The sequence below is a fragment of the Carassius auratus genome, chromosome 6 (genome assembly GCF_003368295.1).
Source record: "Carassius auratus strain Wakin chromosome 6, ASM336829v1, whole genome shotgun sequence".
Lineage (NCBI taxonomy): Eukaryota > Metazoa > Chordata > Actinopteri > Cypriniformes > Cyprinidae > Carassius > Carassius auratus.
Window position 1 is genome coordinate 21627980 of NC_039248.1, and position 24661 is coordinate 21652640.

Genomic DNA, 24661 nt, shown 5'->3' on the forward strand with positions numbered 1-24661 from the left:
ACATTAAGTGAATCTTTGAAAAAAAAAAAAAAAAAATAATAATAATAATATTTTACAGTAAGGTCTGCTAAAATCAGTTAATGCATCAGGTATCATGAACTAATAATAAACAATACATTTACTGCCTTGGGTAATGTAAATTCTTTCATATATTGATATATTTTTAATATTCAAAGTTTTATAAGGGTCAAAAAAGGGATTTTCAAGCATCAAAATTGTAAAAGTTTAAATAAAGTTTAAAACATTTATTATAATGTATTATTTTTATATTAGAAAGTGTACTGTTAAATCAGCCACCAAAAACGAATCCATTGTCATTTGAAATATTTTCCAATCTTTGCCACTATTCCACAAATACAACTTTAAACCAAAACGTTTTTTAATCATTTAAAATGTAATACAATTTAGTATGATCACTTTTTCTTACATGAAGTAGAGGTCAGGATATGTACATCGTTTCATTTTTACATAAATCCGTTACGCTGAATGACGATGGTATATTATTTCACCCAAATTTGTATATTTTATTTTCATAAAAGTTATTTGGAACATTAAAGTAGACACTTTACTTGTATTTAAAATGTTTTATATGTATTTAAAATTATTATTATTATTTATTATTATTATTATTTTTTATTTTTTTTTTGATGCAGACACCAAAATGGGGTGTCTCATAAGCAAGCATTGGTTATATGAACAAACATTTATTAAATAATGTTATTAATATTATTTTTATCAATAATAATAAACTGCCTTAATGTGTGTTTTGTTTTATTAATGCCATACCAGCTTTGCTGTTTTCAAGGTGAAAAAGAAACTTCAGTAATTAACATTTAAAATCAACAGAATAAAACAAATCTTATACTAGAACTGTAGTTTAAAAAAAAAAAAAGCTAAAATATCTATATATAGTTGATTGTTCATGATACCTAATTACTGTTAACAAACAGAACTTTATTGTAAAATGTTACTAGAAAAGTCACTGAATCCTTCAGGAAGACAATATTGTTACATTTTAGTCCCTTTACAGGCCAATTTTTCCTAAAAACTCTTAAACTAAATTGGGATAACTACTTTACAATCTTTTTACAGATCCATCTTTCTAAAAATAAGCATAAGAAAGATTTCCTGAAACTTAATTTGATTAAAAACTTTTTCAATGGGATCAACAGAATAATAATGCTGTAAAACCTGTTGTTAATTGTTTGTTTATGATACCTAATTAACTGACGTTAAACAATGGAATCGTGCTGTAAAATGTTACCCAAAACTGTCTGTTCAACCCTGAATCCTTCAGGAAGCAATGACAAACTATTTTTTTTCACCATTCATCACTTTACAATCAATTATAAATAGGGACATTTCCATTTATAACCCATTAGGAACATGGCTCATCTCTTACCTCTCTCTGGGCACAGATATTTTGGGCTGAGTCCGACACCTTTTGCAGAGTTTGAAGAGTTTGCCGACGATCCGGTGTGCTTTGCTGAGCAGCTGTTGAGTGCTAGTCTCCAGCAGTTGAAAGCGTTGCTGAACGCCAGGGTCCATCTTCCAAAAGTACTGCACAGCAGATGTGTTCAGAGCATAAAACGTTGGTAATCTCCTCACAAAATTTTGGAAGTCCTCTAGAAAGGCAGACAAGTGTTGAGAATAAATTACTGGAATGACTTTGCCTCATGTCGGGGAAAAAGAAATCAGTCATGTTTGATAAAAATGAGTCAACAGTGAAACTGGGGGTGGAAGGGGAGCAGGTGGAACGTTATTTTCATTCCTTTGATGAAAATTGAAAATTGTCCTGTGTGATTGAACACTGATAGGCGGGGACAGCAGGGTATTTTCAATGAATTGCTAAGAAACGCTAAGCCTTTTCTGAGAGGGACTGGCTGATTTTGAAGGAGCACGTGCGGTTCGACTTCAACAACAACAAAAACATTAAGTTCTGACAGTATAGCAAGTCGTTAAAGCAAAACAGAATCGTCTCGGCCACACGAATGTCTTCATTTTCATTCGCGGCAAGAAAAATCGATAGCCGTGTTATGATGCTCAATGCCCCAATCAATGCTACCTAACATCTAACAAGAAATGATCTCAGTGGCTATAATTAACAGCACAGATCCTCATCATAGCCTGACAATTCCAGTCTGTGCAGAATTGGATTTTTCATGCAATCAAACATTAGGTAATTGAAAATATTACTAGTTCCATTTTTAGGTATCCATTGATCGGTACCAGTCACCAAGTTTTGTTTTGATGAGGAATTTCATTACAAAAACAAAATCTCTGTGATAGAGCGATTGAACAGAGAGGTGGACTGCTAGATGATCTTGCTCCAGCAGATGATTGTTGTTTATTTATTTGGTTTGCAGTCATTAGGCAGTGGTTTTTCACTCCCTGCTGTTGCCGCAGGAGGTAGAGCTCCAGCATGGCTGTGATGCACTCAAAAATCTGCTCTGTGCTGGCTCAGTGCCTAGCTTAGGGACGAGTAAGCCTGCCAAGTCCAAAACGCTGCTTTACCACAATGACAATGACACTAGATCCCAGGAAGCACTTCCCACTACTTCCTTGTCAGCCATCAAATGTTACAAGGTGACAACAATCACTGTGTAATGTCACCCCACTATGTGTCAGGGATATTCACAGATCTAAGCGGCACGGTGGAATTAACTTGATGCTGGCATGCCTCAGGCTTTACGACTAATTTCCCCCCCCAAAAAAACACTAACCATAAAATCTCATGCAAGACAATTATGCAAAGTTTTTCACCCCTAAATGATTCTCATTCGCCTATCCCCATATGATTGTATCCATAAAAAGAAAATTTTCCATGCAATTATTCTCCACGGGGACTAAGAGATTTAACTCAAAAAGGAATAAAAGATTCATAAAAATGTTCCATCTGTGTTATTAAGTTACAAAAGACTGAAATTTAAGTCATTATTCACTAAGTTAGTGAGAACTGCCAAGAACCATATCAGTTATGAATCAAAAAAACTTTCAGTCGTTTTTATTTTTTTTAATCAATTCATTCTAAGTTCTGAATCAAATAAATAATATGTTCATATACTGCTACTGTACTTCCCCCATGAGCATGACAGAACATGCGTGCTTGTGTCCTTTTGTGTTTACAGAAGAAATTAAGAAATGTTTTAATTGATTTTAATCATTCACCATTTTCCTTCAAAAAGTTACTAATACATTTAAAAAATGTAATATTGCGGAATCTCACCAGACTCTTCAAACTCTTGGTTGGCTTGCATCCATGATTCTCTGATGAGTTTCAGACTGTCCTGCATAGCCGTCAGGTCTTCCCTGGGACAGTTGCACTGGGGATAATCAACACTGCATTTGCACCAGCAGTCATTATCCCGGCACACAAACTCGCCCTCGGAGTGGCAGCCAATATAACTGAGAGCCGCCTCCACGAATCTGCTCCTTAGGTATTCTGGCAGAATGGCCTGAAGCCCTAGAAGAAGACACAATTGATGGTATAAAAATACATAATATGCATTAAAAAATGAATCCAGTATACACTCTACCTTGTAAAAGTTTGGAATCTGTTTTTTTTTTTTACAATAAATAAAAAGAGAGAAAATATATCTTACAGAAGACTTCTAATTATAATCATCAAAAAACAATAAAAAAGTATCACAGTGTTCTCAAAAATATTAAGCAGAACAATTGTTCTAATCAACATTGATAATAAGAATAAATTTTTATGAGCATTAAATGAGCATATTAGAATAATTTCTGAAGGATCATGTGAAATTTAAGACTGGCTGCTGAAAATTCTGCTTTGCCATCACAGGATTAAATTACAATATAATAAAATACAAATCATTAATTCTTTTATTGTAATTATGTTGTCATAATATTACAGTTTTACTGTATTTTTGACAAAATAATTCAGCATTGGTAAGCATAAGAGACTTGCTTAAAAAACATGAATAATCTTATCAACATTACAGCTATTGAATTGTATGCTAAAATACTACAAACTATTTTTAATAAGTATCTATAATTGTCTTTCAAAACATCTTTTCATAAGCTACATTCCCTTGAAATCTTAAGTGTGCTTTTACATCAAAATTATATTTCTGTGGACACGCTGCTGCCTCTTTTTATTATCAGCATAGACGAATTCTATTAAACAAGTGATAATATCACTGGAAAGTCTGGGATGTAGTTAAATAATACATGCGCTACCTTGTAGATGAATCTTGTTTTCAGGACTCTGAACCAAAACGGAACTGACAGAATCGAGGTTGTCATAGTTACTGCATCCAAGAGGGCCTGTCCTTGTTTCGGTCACCTTAAGGGAAGACAAGAGAAAGCGCATGACAATACTCTGTGCAAAACAGACACAGAAATGACACTCAGGCCATTAAATATGCAGAGCAGGCAGATGACGGTCCTGTGAAATCAAAGTAACATAGATTTCTCCAGCGCTTCTACAAGCTAAAAAAAAAAAAAGGCATATTGTTTTAGATACAACTACACAGAATTGCTATGTAATAACTATATTGTAAAGGAGCTGTCCAGAACCCTGTTACATCTGCACCGATACATCAAAGACATTAATGTTATTGAGAAAGCTATATAGTATTATTTGGACCAGATTCACTAATGTATTGAAAGGGCAATATTTCACAGTGAACGTAATGCACTTTCAGTGTACGTAAATAGTGAAGGTTAATGGACCCGTGGCTGAATTTGACTTTGGTACATATCAACATAGATATTTCAGGTCAAAAAGAGCTGCCGTTGTGGAACTATCTATTATATTGAAAAGCAGAGTATATACTGAAAAGAAATGCTACTGTAAGAAGAAATGGTTGTAAGTCAAACGAATTAATGTTCCAGAGCAGACAAACAGGTTTATGTAAGAGTAGAATATCCATGTCACTGACATCTCACTGACAAAACTATCGACACGGTATCTTCGTTCCCATCCAAGATTTGTGTTAAAATGGTGCACAATCACAGCTCAATCATTCCTGACAAAAGCTTCATTTTTTCCCCTGACATAAGTCACTGTATATCAAGGCTCGGCTGACACATGGGAAGAAAACCCTGCCTGTGGGCAAATATACCTCCCTCACTGTCACTTTCAAATTGTTCTCTGTTCTACATTGTCTTCTTTAATATTTCCCCCGGTGAGTGAATAAAAGTCTCCATGTCGTGTTTGTAGATTAATGGTGACCCGAGATTTCCATCAGGCAAAACTAACTTTTCTTCTTTTGTGTTGGAAGAAAAGTTGCCTTTGTCCGACATCTACTCGAGGGTCACTGGATAAACGGTGAAGAGGATAAAATGAGACAAAGTAAACACCATAGCGAACCCTCCAAGCTGAACGCAGTTGTTGTCATGCAAGTGAACCACTGAAAATGACTGAGGACCTGGAAAAGCCAAGGAAGCATTTCTAATGTGTTACACAAGCAGCAAATCCCCATTATCGAGAGCAGCTTTATTTAATTTCCATTCAGTGTGTTGAAATAACTTTCAAGCCAGTGAGAGTGGTGAAAGCCGAATCAGGAGGAAAAGCACAAGTTCAGCAAGCCTACCGCTGGCATTTCCATTCCTCTTATTGACGCGTTCACGCAATTAATTAAAATCCAAAGAGCCTCTACAGGGATCAGCAGATTAATTTCTAACAAAGACAGATGTCCGACTTAAAGGGAAAAATGACCAATTGCAAGTATAAAGATGGGTTTTTCTATGCATAGCAATGAGCTGGGCCGCAACAAGGGCCCGATGGAGCGGAGCATGTGCAGAACTTGGGCTTTCTATAATGAAACAGAGAAAAATGGAGAACTGTTGCTGTGGCTAGTGCATCTGAATTGGAAATTCTGTATTTTCCTGAGTGTGCACTATGTGCCATTCATTAGATCCTGAGTACAAACCATGTGGACTGAAAATTGTGTATTCTTTTCAAATTATCTGCAGTGTTTTATTTGTGCTGACTACATCAGAACTCCTAGCAGCAGGCTTTAATGAGATTAGTAACTGGCATAAGGGTCACTTTTTAGTGTGGCTGCGAATGAAGGGATGTTTTCAAGGAAATGGGTCAGTTGTGACTTGTAATATTCACTCTCAATCACTCTGAAGTTCATAAGACTGTTCCCTCCGTCTTTATTAAAGAAGACCTGGCACCCACGCTCCTAGACGTGTCATTCTATACATAGTTACTGTGCCACTCTTTTGTCTCTTGCTGCCATGCTCAGAGATTAAAACACTGCACTGTAAATAGAACTTAGGATAATAATCACAGCTCATACACATAACTTTTAAAGCTCACTTGAAAAAAAAAAAATTATATATACATATATACACACCATATATATATATACATATATACACACACCATATATATATATATATATATATATATATATATATATATATATATATATATATATATATATATATATATATATATATATATATATATATATATATATATATATATATGCATACCCTGGTGTGTAAATAAAGAAAAATGTTCCACAGAAAAACATGACAATAAGATGGTAAAAATCCTTTAAAACTGACTAAAATGATTTGCTAAATAAATATTAGCCATCCATTGCATTTCTCAAACAGTAAATGAGGAAAACCAGACAGTTCTGTAATTCCCACCTGTGATTAATCCAACAAAGACTGCGGAAAATATCACTGCGTAGCCACATATTTGAATAATAATGGATTTTAAGATGCCGATACCAGCTTTTTTGATACGCTAGAAATGTCATTAATGTTTCGTAAGCACTGGAGCTTATTAAACAAATGCTTTATACAAAGTTCCAGCTAGAATGCGGTCTGTATTTAATCAGAGAGAATTAGTCAATAGGCATTTTCCAATTTGCATCAGGCATGTTTTTACACTGCATTGAAACAATCTTTGAGATATTCGAGCAGCTGTTTTCATAAAAAGGCCCTTTCCGGTGGGTTAGCGCACCCTTCGTTTCAGTAGGCGCAATGGGGAAGCTTATCATTGGAGGAAAGTGTGCATTAGAATGCAATCTCTACAGAAAATAGGACTTTATTGAAAGCAGCAGGGAATCCTCGGCGAGGCTAGAAGTGGTTAATGCTCTCAGCTTCAGCTTGTGAAATCTTAGAATGAAACACAAAGGCATGCTCTACAAGAGAGCTTCATCTGCGTGCATTAGCTGGAAATTCTTTTTGATTTTTCAAGCGTTCTTTCCTCGCAGCCGGATTCGGAAGTTCTCGCTTTGGTTTATGGCAGTTAAGAGGGAGAGACTGGGGGAGGTGTAGAGGTGCTGGCAGAGTTTTCATGCCTCCCAGCTTGTGCTCGGGATGCTTGACTGATGACCCAGGCAAACGTCAAAGCACTACCAGTGGCAAAATGCCCAGCTCTTTCTCTGAATCTTAAATCTTTCATAAAGTTTTCTACAGTTCATATACTCTGCCACTGAGTTGGTGGGAGAATTCATATCATGCAAAAATGTATTGCTTAACAGAGAAAAATGTGGTACGAGTGTAAGTACGAGTAAAAAATAAATAATGTATTTATTGTATTGTATCTGTATTATTGAGAAGTATTAAAAATAATGTGTAGTAGTATTAAATACAACTTCTGTCATCACATACTCACCATTATGTTGTTCCAAACCTTTATGACTCATTTTTGTAAAAAAAATTATGGATTTTGAAACAGTTTAGGTTCCTACCGGGATGTCCTTTGGACAAAAATACAAAGAAAGTCAATGGGAACATAACTGTTTGGTTGTCAATTTTCTTTTTTTTATAACCTGTTTTGTGTTTGGCAGGTTTGGAATGACACGAAGATGAGTAGAAGAGGACAGAATTTTTATTTCTGGACGGACTATACCTTTACAGATGCTCTGTTATGCCTGTTTTTACAAGATGTAATTTAAGTCTCAGGTGTCCCCAGATTGTGTCTGTGAAGTTTTAGCTCATAATACCCCACAGATCATTTTGAAAATGCATATTTTGAGTGGAAGCAGAAACATGCTGTTTTCATGCATGTCTCTTCTAAATCCAATGAGATTCTGCTCCCATGCACTTTTCCATAATAGGGCTTTGCCTTTACAGTCCATACCTCAGATACAATAAAAACACCTTTTTGGTTATGACTATCATGTCTATAGTGCTGAAATCATAAACCATATTAGTTTAAACTTCTGATATATGTTTTTCTAAAGCACACGCATACGAAGCACATGCACAGAAGGTGGCTGCCACATGGCATTCAAGAACTAAACTAAGTTATCTTTCATATCTTATTGTGCTGTTAAAAACACAAAAACAATCAGTTATGTCTGTGAAAGTAAACAGTTAGGAAAGATTCTTTTTTTATATTAGATCTGTGTGGCAGCAGTGTAATATATAGTAAATAAATCAATAAATCCAGTGCTCTCTTTTCTCCGAGTCTGTGGCTCTAAACATTGTTCTGTGCTCGTCGGTGCAGCCAAAGACTGAACAGTTAACATGCTTTGCTCGAACATTCGACATGGTGTTAGAACTGGTACAACGTTGTTGCTTGCGAAAAAATGGTGGCGCCGTGGGTGGAGGCCTGCAGATTAAGGGGCAGTTATATCATATTAAGATGCCCTTTCTTTTTCACGTGTTTTGGGTTGATAGCTGCATCGGGGATCTGATTAAAGCACTTAAACCTGGAAGGAGTATACATTTTCATGATATATCACCTTTAACACATCAGGGTATACTATATTATTATCCTAATATGTTAAATAAACCAAATGTCTACGGTGAAAATCTACTTTATTTATTTCAAATCATTATAGAGTAGCATTAGGTCACAGTTTAGTCTTAATTAACCTGACAAATATCTCTGGACAGATTACAAAAAAAAAAAATTAATTAATAAATACAGTGGGTGACTGTGAAATGTATTGCACAGGGAGCTCAGTAGGACATAATTTAATTCTAATAAGAGCGACAAACAAGTCACAGAATTTATGAGTAATATAAAAATAGAGTGTGTGTCTGCGCAGTGTCTCTGTTAGATCTGCTTTATATAATCAATATTGGATTGTTCAAATGAGTTGATTAATCAGAAAATGTATATTTTTACTGATCTCCATTCATTAGAAAATCAAAGTTCTTATGAGTCCTTGACCCATTTCTTAGTGTTCATCCACGCCTATAAATTCTGGCCACTTGGCATGATGGCTTGCACGTATATCATGTGAAGGCATGTCAGGTGACATCATGCAAACGGACATTAAAATGCACAGACCTGAATACTCCAGCCATCCTTAAGTATCTAAACATGCTCTGATTGTTATAAACCTCAACTAACACTCCTCCTTCCTGTAAATCAAAATGAAACGCTGTGATGGATGTCAACTGGCACTCACCGCATTTTCTGTCCACCGTCGTCTCTGACTGTGGAGGTTAAAGATTCATTTATTATTGGTGGTGCAGAAAATCCTCCTCATAAGTCTCTTATTCATTAGAGCCTGACACCTCGCTTATATTCAAAATGGCTGACGAATGGGCTGGGCTCTCAAAGAAATTATTGAAATGGAACAGCTCATTTGTCACACTGATGCATAATTCCACCAGCACCTTCATATTTATTTATTTATTTGCTATATCCCCTCTATACCCTCCCATCAAGAAAACAGCTCTTCCATTTGAGCAGACCACTCTCGCTCAGACGTTGTATGTTTGCCACAGAAAGAATGGCCAGTTTGGTGTAGAGAGCCTTTGTATTCACATCCGTCTTCATCCACGTGGGGCAAAAATCCATGGGCTAAATTAAAGACTGCTGATCCTGAGAATATTTCACATCAATCACCTGAAATGCCAGGCAAATAAAGGCATCTAAAAGGATCTCCATCTGCTCACTTCCATCAAGATAGCTTATAAGCTCTTAAGCTAAGACACTTGCTGTCAGGAGGCAATGTGTCTTGCTCCCAGTAAATACAAATCAACTACAATAAAGTAGGGTTGGGAACAGAGTTGCATTTTTTTTTTAATACCGGAACCGACTGATGCTGTCCGTTCTTCTTCCGATGCTGATTGAATACCATACTAACAGTGTTTACCTCACTACTAATAGCTCTATCACAACACGGCTAGTCCAGTAACAGGACTCATTCTCATAAATGATTCTCATTCTCAGTGCAACCAGTGCAGTCTGATTCTTGAACGAATGACTCTTACGAACCGGTTCTTCTTAGTAGATCAAACACAAACAGAGCTTGTGACTAACAGTACAACGTTAGTCATATAAAGTAAGTTTAAACCAAAATATTAAGCAGCAAAAATGCTTTCAACATAAAAAATAAGAACAAATGTTTCTTGAGCACCAAATCAGCATATTAGAAGTATTTCACAAGACTAGTGCAACGGCGGCTTCACAATTAGATCACAGATATAAATGACAGTGATGTAATAGGATAACAGGAATACATTTGAAAATCTATTTAAAAAGACTAATTTTTGAATTGTGAATTTACATTGTAATGTTTCACAATATTACAGTTTTTACTGATCAAATAAATGCAGCATCGGTGAGAATCGGAGAAAAAAAACACACACACACACAAAATGTTTTAGAAATACTCTGGAACATTAGTGCAATTGTTCCCCCCAAATATCACTTGTTTAATAGTATTAAAATAATATTTAATGGAGGCATTAAGAAAATGGATTCATTAAGGGGATTCTGTCAACAAAGAAGAACATATGACAGACTTATCAAACCACCATTCTAACGTTACCTTTCCAACATGTATTTAGGAGTGCATAGAATCAATGCAGCGTGCAGAAGGCATTTCACTCATTTAGTGCAGAGTATGTGGACTGCTGTTTCAAGCACAATCACTGACCTGACACATATTGCTTGTTACGGGTAACTTGTTTTGGAGTAACTGATATATGATGTGTCAAAGAGCTTAAACCTGAATATATGTTTAAAAAACAGTGCCTTTCACAGTTTAAATTACTCAAATCTGTGCTCACATACATCACTTTGTTCAAACCTGTGATTCATTAATACCTCTTAATTTCTCCAACCAAGAGCAAAAATAAGGAAAAACTGCTGTGCTTCTCTTTAATTTAACCCACTTCTTTTGATCTCCGAATATATGCAGCTGCAAAACAATAGAAACAACCAAGCTCAAGTTAAACTCTTATCCAAAAATAAACACTCAAACAGGGGGTCAGGTCCCAAGGTCTGTGCGCATCTAGGCCACAGGGTTACCTTGATGGCAGTAGAAGCAATCTGGAGGTGATGCAGTTTGCGCAGCGTGCTCTCTCTGTCTATGAAGTAGGAGGCAGCCAGCTGGTGCAGGGCCTCCAGAGTCACAGCCGTGCCATTTGAGTCAGTCAGGTCCGCCGTCCGGCTTAGCCTCCTCTTGTCCACAAATATAGTCAACGCCTCCTCACCTGCAACAGGGCAAAGCAACATAAAAGAGTGAGGAACGCTGAGGAAAATGGCTTCATAAAGAAAAAAAAAAATTTTATGTGAGGAAAAGCGAAGCAAGGGAATTATCTATACAGTGAATGTCTAAGATGAAGGGAATAGAAAATGGTAATTTTATTAAATAAAAGATTAAATCACTTATAAGATAAAGAGCACTTATAAATAATGAATAATGAATAATTTCATTAAATCTTGTTAAAACTTTACATAATGCTCTACAGATGCATAGTTCATGCATATGATTATATACTGTATATGAAAATGTAGCAATTAAAGATAAAGTTTCATGTTAAAGTCCTTAATCAAATCTCATTTATACGGCTGTCAAACTAATGAAGGATTTAATTGCAAATAACACTTAGGAGTATTGAGTTCAGCAGAATGTGTGGATCATGCACATAGATGAAAATATTGATATATTTAAGACAGCAAAACATACTGAACATACTGTAGATTTATACTTTGTAATTAATGTTTGTGCAAATGACCATGTGTTACAACTGTGGCATTTATGTGTTTGCATTCGGCTAAAATGTTTTTGAATCGTGGGGGTTTTGAAGAAGGGATGTGTGGTTAAAGTAGGAAGTAAGAATAAAATATAAAAAAGGCAGATAAAAGTCTCTGCCAAAATGCATAAATGTAAATTAACGTTCATCTTTGTTCAAGTACCTCCGAGTGTAGCTGAAAGCAGAAAGTGTGTGCCATATTTCCTGATAATGTTCTCGGTAATGGCACCGAGGGTGGGTCTGCGGCCCAACTGTCTGATGGTCTGCATGAACTCTGGATCGAGGGGTAGAGCCACGCCATTGTCCTCTCTCTCCAGAGCCAGGCTGTTCACCTTCCAGCGCCCAAACTCTCTGCAAGGTCACGCAAAAACACACACACACATACACCCTATTTGGAAATGTCCTTCATTTGAGCCACAATAGGCACAGGAGGGAGAAATCCTGAACATCAACATTTCAACAGCTGGGAGAGTTTGTTTTAATGTCTGGTTCAGTGTAAGCCACACAGTTTAAGCATTCTTGAAATTGCCATCCTGTATATTCCCCCCAAAAAAAAAAAAAAAAAAAATGTTTAAAGAGAGGTCTGAGAAACCTTCACGCAGCTTGAGTACAACGCATATTCAGTTAAGACCTGCTGAGGAGAAAATGCATTGACTGCATGACCCCTGTGCCTGCAATTCAAATCACATTATGCATTCTCTTTATTTTTTTTCCAACTTCAAATTTAGGAATTGCTCTGGACTACTTTAAAAGCTGTTGTCCTCTATATAATGGTGCAATTTATTTAATTTACTTTTTTTCCCTGTGACTTTTGCACTGAAGATGGGCTCACTGGGACTAATCTGTAACAATGGCAAGCTTCTTTCTTTCACGGATAAAAGGTAAGAGGAGTCTTTTTTGATGAGAACAGCTGGAATTTTGTTTGAGCAAATCAGCTGCCACTATCCTTTTTCTGTCTTTCATTTACAGCAAAAGATGCTTAGCACATCACAGTGAAATGTTTCTTAAATAACTTTTAGCACTGCAACTTTAAAAGAATGATCATCACTATATTGAATTGCTTCCACTATGTTACTATTAATTTGGTACGATAAAAGAAAATACTAGCTAAGAAATGCAGAATGCAAAACACAACGTGTCAGTGCTGGCCTTCATATTTTAGTGAATTACAGGGAGAGTTCACCCCAAAATGAAATTTTTTCATAATTTACTCAGTGTCAAGTTGTTTCAAAATTGACTTCCATAGCTACCGCCATCTGTTTGGTTATACATTCTTTTTTTTTTTTCAGGTCTGGCACAAATTGGGGAGATATAAAGGTAATACTCTAGGTAATACAACTTTTTAAAATAAAGCTATTATTTAATATACTTCATTTTCCACAGTAAATGCAATTACTTGCAGTTTACTTAACTAAGAAAGTACTGTTATATATGGTAACTACGTGCCTTAAGGCTAGGTTTAGGGGTAGGTTCAGTGTTAGTACTAGTTATTACCTAGCTATGGTAATTACTATAAGAAGTACAGTATATGCAGAACAGGACTGTAATATAAAATTGTACCCTAACAAGATTACAGAAGCTGGGGAAAGACATTTTAACAACAATGTGCATTTAACAATCATTTAAATTTGTATTAATTTAAAATGCAAAATAATTTAAGTTAAAATGAATTGCATTTGTTTACTCAAATTGAAAATATTTTATGCAGATCTCTAACCTGAAAACTGATCTGATGAATAAACCTCAAATGGCAAAATTTTGCATGCCCTAGGGGTCATTTTGCCTCATTATACCCTATATATAATACTACAGAATATGGCTTGCTAAGTGAGTATCTAAATAATAACAGATGGCACTTATTGACAGTGGAAAATCAAAGCGGCAAAGAGAATGAGACAGAGAAAGACAAATGGAAGGGAAGAGGGACAGAAAGAGACGAAATTGAGAGAGAAAGTATGATCGACACTGTGTCAGAACAAACGTTCTTGATGGACAGTTATGGATTGAGCTGGAGGCTAATCCAGCAAGGAGCCCACGCTGCAGCCTCACAGCAGGAGAAGGCATTTTGAAGAACTACCTGCCAGACTTCCCCACAGAGACCCACGGCTACACGGAGTCAACGGTGAGAACATGCTCCAGAGGAAGCAGTCTGAAGCCAAAGGGAGACTGTGAATGTCACAATACAAGCAAATGAGACCAGCTTGTTATAATGTCGGAGGCAGTGCTGTGTTTGAAACATCCAGATGACTCTTACATTCGGTCTTCATTAAGAGGAATGAGTCGGATTTATGCAACATTTTTTCAATATTATGCAACACGCTCTAAATGAGATTTGTGGATAGGGAAAAAAGGTTTTGTGTTAAGTTAAATTGCATTCGATAATTAAAGTAATTAGTTTCAAGTTGGCTAAAAATGTAATGTGATTAATTATTAAAACATTAACATAAAAAATTTAATTGTAACTATCAATCATGCTCAGTTCCATGTGTAATTTCAGTAATACAGGATTTTCCATCCATCTAGTTCGAACTATGATATTAATGTTTTTGCGAGTTCACAGACAGATGCTACTGTAGGTATCACGCCTCACCAAACCACATTTACTGAAAGCAAGAAGTACAGTACAAAATGAGTAAAAAGCTGTTCACACAGAACACATTTTCACGTTCAAAAACAGTTGACCTATAAGTGCAATGGAATGGAACAGAAATCAAAGGGTCTCAAGACCCACTTTAAAAGTTGGATCCTTTTAAAACATGACATCTCACCAGTTTTATAATTTTTTATACAAGTGGAAGAAAAGTGGAAAGAGAGAATTCATAACTGCATCCAACAAGATTCAGTTGTATGCAAATAAATGCTGTTTAAAAGTTTGGGGTCAGTGATATTTTTATTCTGCAAGGACCTTTATAATGTTAAAAGATTCTGTTTTAAATAAAGACTGTTCTTTTAAACTTTCTAATTATCAAAGAATCCTGAAAAAAAGAAGTTTCATGGTTTCCACAAAACTATTAACAGCACAACTGTTTCCAACCTTTTTAGAAATAAAAAAAAGACAAAGACTGTCTGCTGAAAATTCAGCTTTAGCACAGGAATATAGCCTACTTTTTAATAAAATTTCACATTATTACAGTTTCATTGTATTTTTTATCAAATAAGTGCAGTCTTGGTAAGAATAAGAGCATTTTATAATAATAATAATAAAAAAATCTTACAGACCTCAAACTTTGCAGTGACACTTATTATGTAAGCTTGCAATACATTATATAGATCATTTGTATCTGCGAAAGCCAATTGATCTGAATTTGCACTCTGCATTGAAAACATATGTGCATGTTCTTTTGCATTTTTAATAACATTTGAGGCTGTTATTTCACTATTTTGACCTACAAATCGGTTAACGCACTCACAGCAAGAATGGATGGCATTTGTGTCAGGCTGCACCACAAACAGTCCATAAATCTAGAAACTCTCATGTAATAAATGCTTGCTGCACGGAAACATGTCAGAAGGTGTCAGTCACTGATTGAGAGCCTGTTAGTCTGTCAGCATTCACGGAGAAAGCCATGTACGGTAGACGCATAACACTGCAACATTACACACACATGCAATAATTTACTTGTGGATAAATGTGATGTTTTTTTTTTTTTTTTAACGTTCATTCTGACGGCACCCATTCACTACAGAGGATGTTTCATTTCTCTAAATCTGTTCTTATGAAGAAACGAACTCATCTACACCTTGGATGGCCTGAGGTAGTTATTTTTATTTGTTTATATTTGCAAATGTTTATTTTTGAGTGAACTGTTCCTTTAAAGATTCTTTCAAAATATATTTAAACATTTTTATATATCGGCATCGGCCGATATCTGTGTTTAATAGCGCCAATTTAAAGTCAGGCACGTCGGCGGGCAGCCCCATGTTATTGGTGCGGTGGAAAACTTTTGGAAGATTCAACAACAGTCCTGGGAGATAAAGGTAGTCAGAGAATTTCACTCTGTAAATGGGGTGGAGAAGTTGGCAACTCTTACAAACACTGCAGCGTGATTGAAGGCTCCGTTACTCCGCCCCGCTCACAGACAGCACCGCGCTCGGATAGACAGCTGTCCTGGAGCTGCCCAGAACCGTGAATCACACTTGTTCGGAAGCATGGTTTGATGCAGACAATAGCAAGGTTTCCATCCAACTCATTTGCATTTAGGGATATTCGATCATATTCGATCATTTCCATGATCGATCAACATTTAAATTAACGATCAATTAATAATCTTAATACTGCAAAATGCGTCTGCAGTGGTATTATTATTATTATGTGCAAAGCCACTTGAAAAAAAAAGCTTTCTCAACTGAATTAAAGGGGTTTTAGTCTCAATAAAATGCTAGTAGCAGGACTGTAAAATGAATAGATGTGATTATGATCATTTGATAAAATTAAGAGAGTGCACCATACGTTTTATATCATGTTACTTTTTTTTTTACTGTTTCCCGTCAAGGAGACTGCTGAATGCATCTCTATAAATGGTTTCGTGGTGCTCATTGTTGTATTTTAAAATGCAATTGCAATGTTTTCAAATGACACTATAGTATTAAAAATAAAAATGATCTCAAACGTAACTATGGCGCTTGTGGTTGTGCTGCGCAGTCAGTGAACCGCTTTTTCACATAAAACATTTTTTGCAAGTGTTATGACCAGTACTTTTTTTAGTTTGATCCTGTTCTGCAAAATATTCAGTTTAGAATTTTTGCGTTCCGCTAGGACAAATTCTGCTTGATAAATGCTCTAAAACTTTTTTGTAATTGATTGACTTTCTGATTGACTTCTGTCTGTGCTCAATAAATGATGATAAGTTTAGAAACGTTGTGCATCCACTTATTATTAGTGTGACATTTTAGCATGCAAATGAAGGGGAAAACTTCAAGATATCGGCCCTAAAAATCGGCAGCACATATCGGCCATCTGCTGACCCTGACCTCTAAACATCGGCATCGGCTATAAAAAGAAACCATATCGGTCGATCTCTAGTCATGTGATCCTTTTATTTTTATTTTTCAGTATTTTTCGATGAATAGAAAGTTCAAAAGCACACCATTTATTTGAAATAGAAATATTTTGTAACTTTCCTGCGAGACACTGCAGGTGAATAGGAAAAAAAAAAAAAAACTAATAGTTATCACCTTACTTACCCAGTTGATTGATTACCTTGATTATTGCAAACATTTTTTGTATTATAAGTTTTCAAAAATGATATGTTTAAATATGCAAATTAGGCATTATTTAATGAAATATGTGCTTATTTGCATAAATTTCTAGTGCAAAAATCTGAACACTAGATGAAGTCAGTTTCACATTTTTGGTTTAATTTTTTTGACATATTAGAGTCAAATGTTTTTACAGAGGGAATTCTGGTTATCTTTTTTTGTCACTAAATAATTCAGAAAATACTTTGAACAGCCAGAAAACAATATATTTTCACAATTTTGGGGGGAATAACATGTTGTATATAATCATGGAAAATATATGTGAACAAATCCCTCTGTAAAAACCTTCAGAATATAGACAGGAATAAAAATGTCATGTTTGGTGTGTGTAAGTGCTACTGAAGTGGAGATTTATGGCTCAGTGTTGAAGAAAAAACTCATTTTGAGAAAACGGCCTTTAAAAATATGTTTTGTAATTGAAATCTATTGACACAAACAGATAAAGTGCTATAAAAGAAACACTTAACAGTGTCTTTTAGATGTTTTCCTTCCACTTATTTGAAAAAGCACTTTATGAAAAACCAAAAAGCCCGAAATCTCAAAATTGACAGGTGCTTGAAAAAACTGTGTTTTTGCCTGCAGTGTCTCACCTTAAAAAATGTATATATTGTGTCATAGTCTTCCATTATGAACAAAATATACTTGTTTTAACACAAAATGTTGAGAATACTAACAAAACCTTTTTCACAGCTATAATTTCAAGTCATATAAAATTATTATAGTGGTTGGTTTATTCTGTCAACTACCAGCTGTGTTTATATTGTGCTCTTAACTTGATTTTTATTTCAAGACTAACCTGAGGCAAATTGAGAGCTCAGGCTACACCTCATTAGTTGTGTTTATCAAACACTTCTTCATGCTAACATTAATCTGATGTAAACATGCTCATTAAGGCCTCACTCATTCCACGCCATAAGTCATTAGAAACTTTTTTGGACCTAAATTTAGAGCTAATTGGTCAACAAAGGACATTCGCTATTTATTCAAAGAGTATTTCTTCATACTGAAATATTGAGTCATCGAAGCCCCAGTCATCATCGCTCCTGTCAGTGGTGAGATATGACTTAACATATGCACCTCTGTGAGCTTCCATCATTCAATTCCCATAAGGGAAGTCCAACAGCTCATCTCTCTCAGTCTCGCTCTGGCCCTGATAAACTGAACTAGGAAAACAATCTACCATAGCAATGACCGAGCAGCCAGTAGGTGTTTTGTCCTTGATTGTGTTTCCAATGCAAGTGCAAGCATACTCAGGGGATATACATGTCTTGAAACATAAATAATGAGACGATTAGCTAGGGCCTGACGCTACTAGCCTGATATCTCTCTCTCCCTCTCCTTCTGTCGATCTCTCTCTCTCTCTTTCTCTCTCTCACACACACTCCCACCCACCTTCTCTTGTTCTCTTATATACTGTAGTGTGAATTAGGGTATTCTGGCTTTAGTAAAGCTTTAGTAAATTTAGTAATTCTTTACTGACATTTTTCATATAGTATTTTCATCAAAAGTATTTTAGCCATCTTTGTGTTTTTTGGGGGGCTGGAGATGTTTTGACATGCCCTGATGTTTGTATTTATTTAAGCTGCTTATAAAATATTAATGACTACAGTCTGATTACACTATATTCAGCACAAACTGTGCTTTAATAATATGTGGCCAGCATAAATGCACATTTGCATTTTTTGCATGGATTATGTCCTGTAACTCACCTCATAATGCATTGTGTGATTTCATGAATACTTATGACCACAGTTATAATGCATAATCTATGCATTGTTACACTTTTAGAAAGTGTAAAGCAGTAAAGCACATGCCAAACAACCAATTCAGATGTTAAACGGAATCTGCAAATATTGCAGTGCATTTTAAATGGTATCACAATTATTTATGAAAATATATAATGTATTATAGCATGCATCATAAATACCTTTATAATCCATTTAAAGGCTTCAAATAAAATGTTACTGTATATTCTGTTTGGGTTGTTGTATGTTAAAGTCCTAATTGTTGGTATAAAGGTTAAAAATGCAAAGAATGCACAATATTGCCATAATTCACCCAAGTTGCTAGCATATTTGATTGCTTTTGGAACTACTTCCCTTAGCGATGCAAAAACAAACAAAATAACTGACCATATTTTGTGTAAAACGTGAGTTATTCTAAATTAACTTCTTGTTCAGATAACCTTTGTAAAAGCAATATTGTGCTGTTGGATTTCAATTAAATTCCCCTTGACTTGAATAAAATATAACTGGTGCAGGAAAAATAATATAATAAGGACAAATAAATCCAACAGTAAAGAAGAGGAGTGCAATGCAACCATTTCATTCCATGAATGGAAAAATTACTTGTCAAATATGCCATACCAGAAGCCCTTCATGTGTTTAATATGAAATTGCACACCGGAGAACATCACAGTCTTTGCTCCGGTTTGATTTCTAGGACAACATCAAGATATATCCGTTTGATAAGAGCAGTTCAAAGAATTTCTACAGAACCTAGCTGTCAGTAATGTCCTGTACACAGTACACACACGACTGCATTAAGTTAAATATCCCTTAAATAGCACAAAGTAGAGTCACTAATTGAGCAATCAATGATCTGAGGCTTTTATGGAAAATCTTCAGACATTATTGTCATTAGGCTAAACATTTTCCATCCGAATCTATTTGAATGCCGAAATGGCTGGAGGCTAATAGACCTCTAATTCTTCAGCCATTAATTACACTTATGACTTGTAAATTTTTTAGGATGCATAATAATTCAATTATATTTATTCCTCTTAATCCCTTTCAGATGCTTTCCTAATTGGAAATCTTGATTTATTGAACACGGTCCTTATTCAAATCTAAGCAGAGGTCTGGCTACTGTATGTGCTATGGTTATAAATGTTTTTAATTAAGCATTTTACAATTTTACTTTAAGATTGATTACATTAATCTTTAAAAAAATGTGAGCCATACAACATGTTTCCAAAATTCCTTTCAAATCCCTTAATATCTTCTATTGTTTACAATTTTATATATACAGACATGTATACTGAAGTGATGACTTACTAATTAATAAAAAGGTAATAAAACTGTAGCACCATCATCAACACAAGCACATAAAAGCAGACATTAAAGCCATATAGCTCAGCTCTCCTGCTCTGCATACATAGTTCAAGATATTTAAATCTGTGGCCATTTACTGCCGCATCCGAAAACACCAGCATTTATATTTTAAACACAACCACATTTTTTTAAAAATAAGACGCATTTAAATCTTCCTAATACTTTTAATTCCAGTAAAAGATCAAAAGTACACATGTCCTGTCTAATTCGGATGTAAAAAGACTCTGTCGACTTTACTCATCAAGTCCCATTTCAGAGTGCAAGAAAACTTCAGCAAGACAGTGTTTGCGTGGGAGAATTACTGCTTATCCTCATTGTTGCTCACACAGCTCTGGCTAAGCCGACAATTGCTGTCACCTTGTGCTCATGGAGCTTCGCTAGCATCTTTGGGAGGAACAAGTGAGCACGTTTCTGCTCCGGCAACCTTTAGCACTGCCTTTGGCTTGTTGTCCGCCTCACCCACCCATCCTCCCGTGCAGAACCCTCCCATCACACACTTGTCAGGAAGCATATGTCTGGTGTTTTATGAGATCCCTTTCATGCATCTGACAGGAAGGATAGACACTACTGACTCTTTACTGTACCCTTGGGCTCTGTTCAACCTTTGGCATAAGGGAAATGGGGAGAATGAGAATATAACATCTTGACACAAATTTACCTTCAATCTATGTCACCACACACTTAGCTATGTTACCACAAGTCCCTTACAAAATACAGTAGGTGTGTTACCGCAAACACAAACAAGCTACAGATGCTGATGTACAATTTTGAGGCGAGGATTTAAGAATTTATTATCCAGACTTCAGATTTTACAACCAAGCAGGTGGGACAGCTGCTCAAGATTTATTGTGATCGTGTAATGAACACACAGGTTCGAGTTTTGAATATGAAAGCAGCGCTAGACCGTAAAAGAGAGAGAGAGAGTTTTCAAAGTTATAAATAAGTTATTGAAGAATATATAAAAAAAACATTATTTCAATCATTCCAATTCTAAAGTTCACACTTAATTCAGTGTGTTACCATTTCTTTGTAATTATTTGCGAAAATTACTAGCAATTTCTGAGTGAAACTTGCTTCTGCATTTTTCTCAGTGTACAAACCAATACAACACTGAATTCAAAGTACTCTAAATAGACCAAAGAAGAGATGATAGAATGCCTGACACGTGCACACACGTATATACGCTTATAAAACTGTTCCAGTGTCACACATCATCTTTTCTCAAATGTCTCATAGAAGACAAAGAGTGTTAAGAGGCCAGGAAGCTGAATTGATTCTCTCTCAATTCAGATCTGTGGCAGATGCAAACCTGTACCTCTCTGTACTGCCAGTGTGAAAGCAAGGTACTTAAAAGTCATTCAGGCACAAGGGATGTTGGGACAGGAGCCCTGTCTAGCATGCAAAGTAAAATCAGGTAGACTCGCGCACACCAGCATACACACACACATGCACACGCGAGCTGCAGGTTTCCACCAGCAGGGGGAGATCTGACATTGAGAAAGCACAACTGTACTTTTGTTGACTCCTATAGCATGCCTCCACCAAAAAAATAAATGAAAAAATAGTCAGTGGAGCATCCACAGATACACACGTATGTTGAGGAGAGAACGTCTGAATAACCCCAATGTTGCCATCTCCATCTGCGCCTGGCAGTGTGGTCCAACAGCTCTGCCAAATGAGCGTGTCAGTCAGGTTCAGTTCAGCCAACACTTTTCCCGCTCTTTTTCTCCTCCCCTTTTGGGCTGTTTATCACTTCATCTAATCCTCAGCTCTAACTCAGCACAAGTTCCCGCAACGCCTCACCTCACATCAGTTGCAAGTAATAATCTGGTATTAAAAGTTTCGAACCACACTTTGACACTTAAACTTAAAAAAAAAAAAAAAAACTCTTAAAGTGTCTCCTCATGAAACACATTGTTCACCCAGCATATCAGAAACATAATTTTTTATCATTTTCATATTATCCGTAAATATTTTAACATTCGTCAGTAACATTTTAGCATTTTTGGAAATATTTAATTACTACCTAATCACTACTTTCCCCCAGGCCATATCATCCATACATGTTTACCGTATATATGTATACCAAAATAACACACACATACATACATACATACATACATACATATATATATATATATATATATATATATATATATATATATAGTCTTATTTAATAACCAAAAATACCCCAACATTTTTCATCAGTAATCTGCAATTTGCATATGGAAGTTTCTTTTCTATTCTATTTCTACACACCAGGTAAACAAAACAAGCCTGCCTCTATCAAAGTCTCTTGTTAACTTTGTTATATGGTAATATGTGTACAAATAAATGAAAAGCACCATATAATTCTGCATACCATGAATAATTCCAACACATTCTACACTCCAGTGGCAATAAATGACAGAAGTAATTATCCAACTCACCTGTAAATCTTATATTTGGTTGTGAAGCCCTGCTGATAACGCTCCACAAATTCAGCAAATTCCTGTGAGTGATGAAAAGGCCCTTTATCTGAAAGGAGCCACCCAAATGGACCAGCGGCATCATGGGAGGCTGCCACAGGGGCTAGAACCCAGCAGTGAAGGCTTAGTACAACACACACCCATAGACTCATCAGATACGCCAGTCTAAAATCAGTACACTGGCAGCTCATGCTTCACCCTGCGACTCGACATTCTCTCCAAACTTTCCTCGCCTTCTGAAACAACAAAGACAGTACAGTAAATTCAAGTGTGTATAAGTTTTACTGACACCTCCTTTTTTCTAATGCAGCTGTAAAGATATTTTCAAATTTTTTTTTTTTCCAGGCTAATGGCATTTTTTCAAAGGTTTTCAATCTGGGGTTCCTAAGGGCTAGGAGTGGAGACGACATATAATTATATACTTGATAATTTCTAATTCTTAACTAATTTTTGTTAAGGACTATATAATGTAGCATTAATAATTTTTGGTCTTAATGAAAGTTATTATAACATGTTACAGAGGGGGAGAAAAAAAAAATTGCTAGCATCTTTTATATGGAGATAGCTGGGTCGTCTGAGAGTTTGGCTGATGGTCCCAGGGTCTTTAAAAATTAAAATCTCTCAATACAAAGTATAAAAATAAACTTAAGCTATTAAATATATTTCCATACATAAGCATAATATATATTATTGTCCTTTTCATGTCATAGGCTACTGTGTTTCAGAAACATTCTTCTCATCAATACAGTAAAAATAAGTAACATGCATTTCTCTAACTCAAATAAAAAGGATTATGTAAAGATCATGCTGGTGGTTATAATTAGGTTTAAAATGAAATCTAATTTTAAATATTGTATTAAAATTTAACATTTTAACAGTTTACGTTAATTGAATCATATTTATTATAAGTTTACCTTCTCCAGGTGTCCGATGTTTCAACCACTGAAGTCAAAAACCTCTACAGTTCTACAGTTAAAAGCAAGTGATTGTAAAAGCAAAGCATAGGGAGATTGCTGAGGGTGACCTTTGAAAATCTGGCTCAGTTCAACTTGTTTTAAATATCATCGCGAAGCGAGAAGAGTCCTGGAAACCCAGCATCCCACTCTCTGCTTCCGAAATCGAGTATATTTCCAACGTCTTGTGTCGTATAATCCGGGTGAAGAGAAGAAAAACTATCGCGAGGAGAAGCGGTCGCTCTGTCTTCACTCTTCTCTCTCCAGGTTGACAGGTCTCTTATGAATTGGAAGTTACGGTGAAGCAATCCCATAACCATTAACGACTGACGCGATTAAAGTCTACTGTTTCCCTCGGTCAACACATTAACTTTACCCGGTGTCCGAGAAGCACTAAAGAAATGTAGACTCCGGAGGTCCACTCTATGGAGCTGCGCGTATGTCGGATGCTCAAACCCGACGCTTCCCGTACACACCATGAAAATATCCAATTTATTTCAGAGACAAGCCTCCTCTACTCCTCATTGGCTGCGAGCGGGCGAGAGGGGCGGGGTTTCGGCGCCGAGAGAATGTACTTTATCAGGGTCACAAAGAGTTTGAACATTATGTGCTTGTTATGAAAATAATATTATACTTATTTATGAATGGGATATTTATGATACAATATAATTGACTGTTCTGGCTGCAGGATTGACATTATATTCAGTCAAGTCGTTAACAGGCTCAAAACTACATTAGAACATGGCTTAATAGGTTTAAATTGAGATGTATTGGCCTTATTGTTGCATTTCTGTTATGCCTTATGCCTTCTGAGCTCAAAAATACAAACATATTTAATATATACTTTCAATTTTTTATATAATTTAAAAGGATTGCAAAAAAAATAAAATAAAATAAATAATAATAATAGCCTAATAATAATAAT

At 35.7% G+C, this 24661-nt stretch overlaps 1 protein-coding gene across 2 annotated transcripts in view; it reads right to left on the bottom strand.

Annotated features, from left to right (window-relative positions):
• brinp3a.1 (bone morphogenetic protein/retinoic acid inducible neural-specific 3a, tandem duplicate 1) overlaps positions 1–24226 on the bottom strand; it is a 30741-nt gene extending 6515 nt beyond the window's left edge. Inside the window, exons 1-7 of one of the 2 annotated variants that reach the window (XM_026265590.1) lie at positions 23698–24226; positions 22745–23016; positions 12107–12294; positions 11216–11400; positions 4204–4309; positions 3227–3463; positions 1403–1625 (exon numbers count right to left, since the gene is read on the bottom strand). In XM_026265590.1, the coding sequence (XP_026121375.1) occupies positions 1403–1625; positions 3227–3463; positions 4204–4309; positions 11216–11400; positions 12107–12294; positions 22745–22974 (1169 nt within the window). In that variant the 5' untranslated portion in view covers positions 22975–23016; positions 23698–24226. Of the gene's footprint in view, positions 1–1402; positions 1626–3226; positions 3464–4203; positions 4310–11215; positions 11401–12106; positions 12295–22744; positions 23020–23697 lie in introns of both variants that reach the window. The other variant, XM_026265589.1, reaches the window with a different exon arrangement.
• Between the last annotated feature and the right edge of the window lie 435 nt (positions 24227–24661).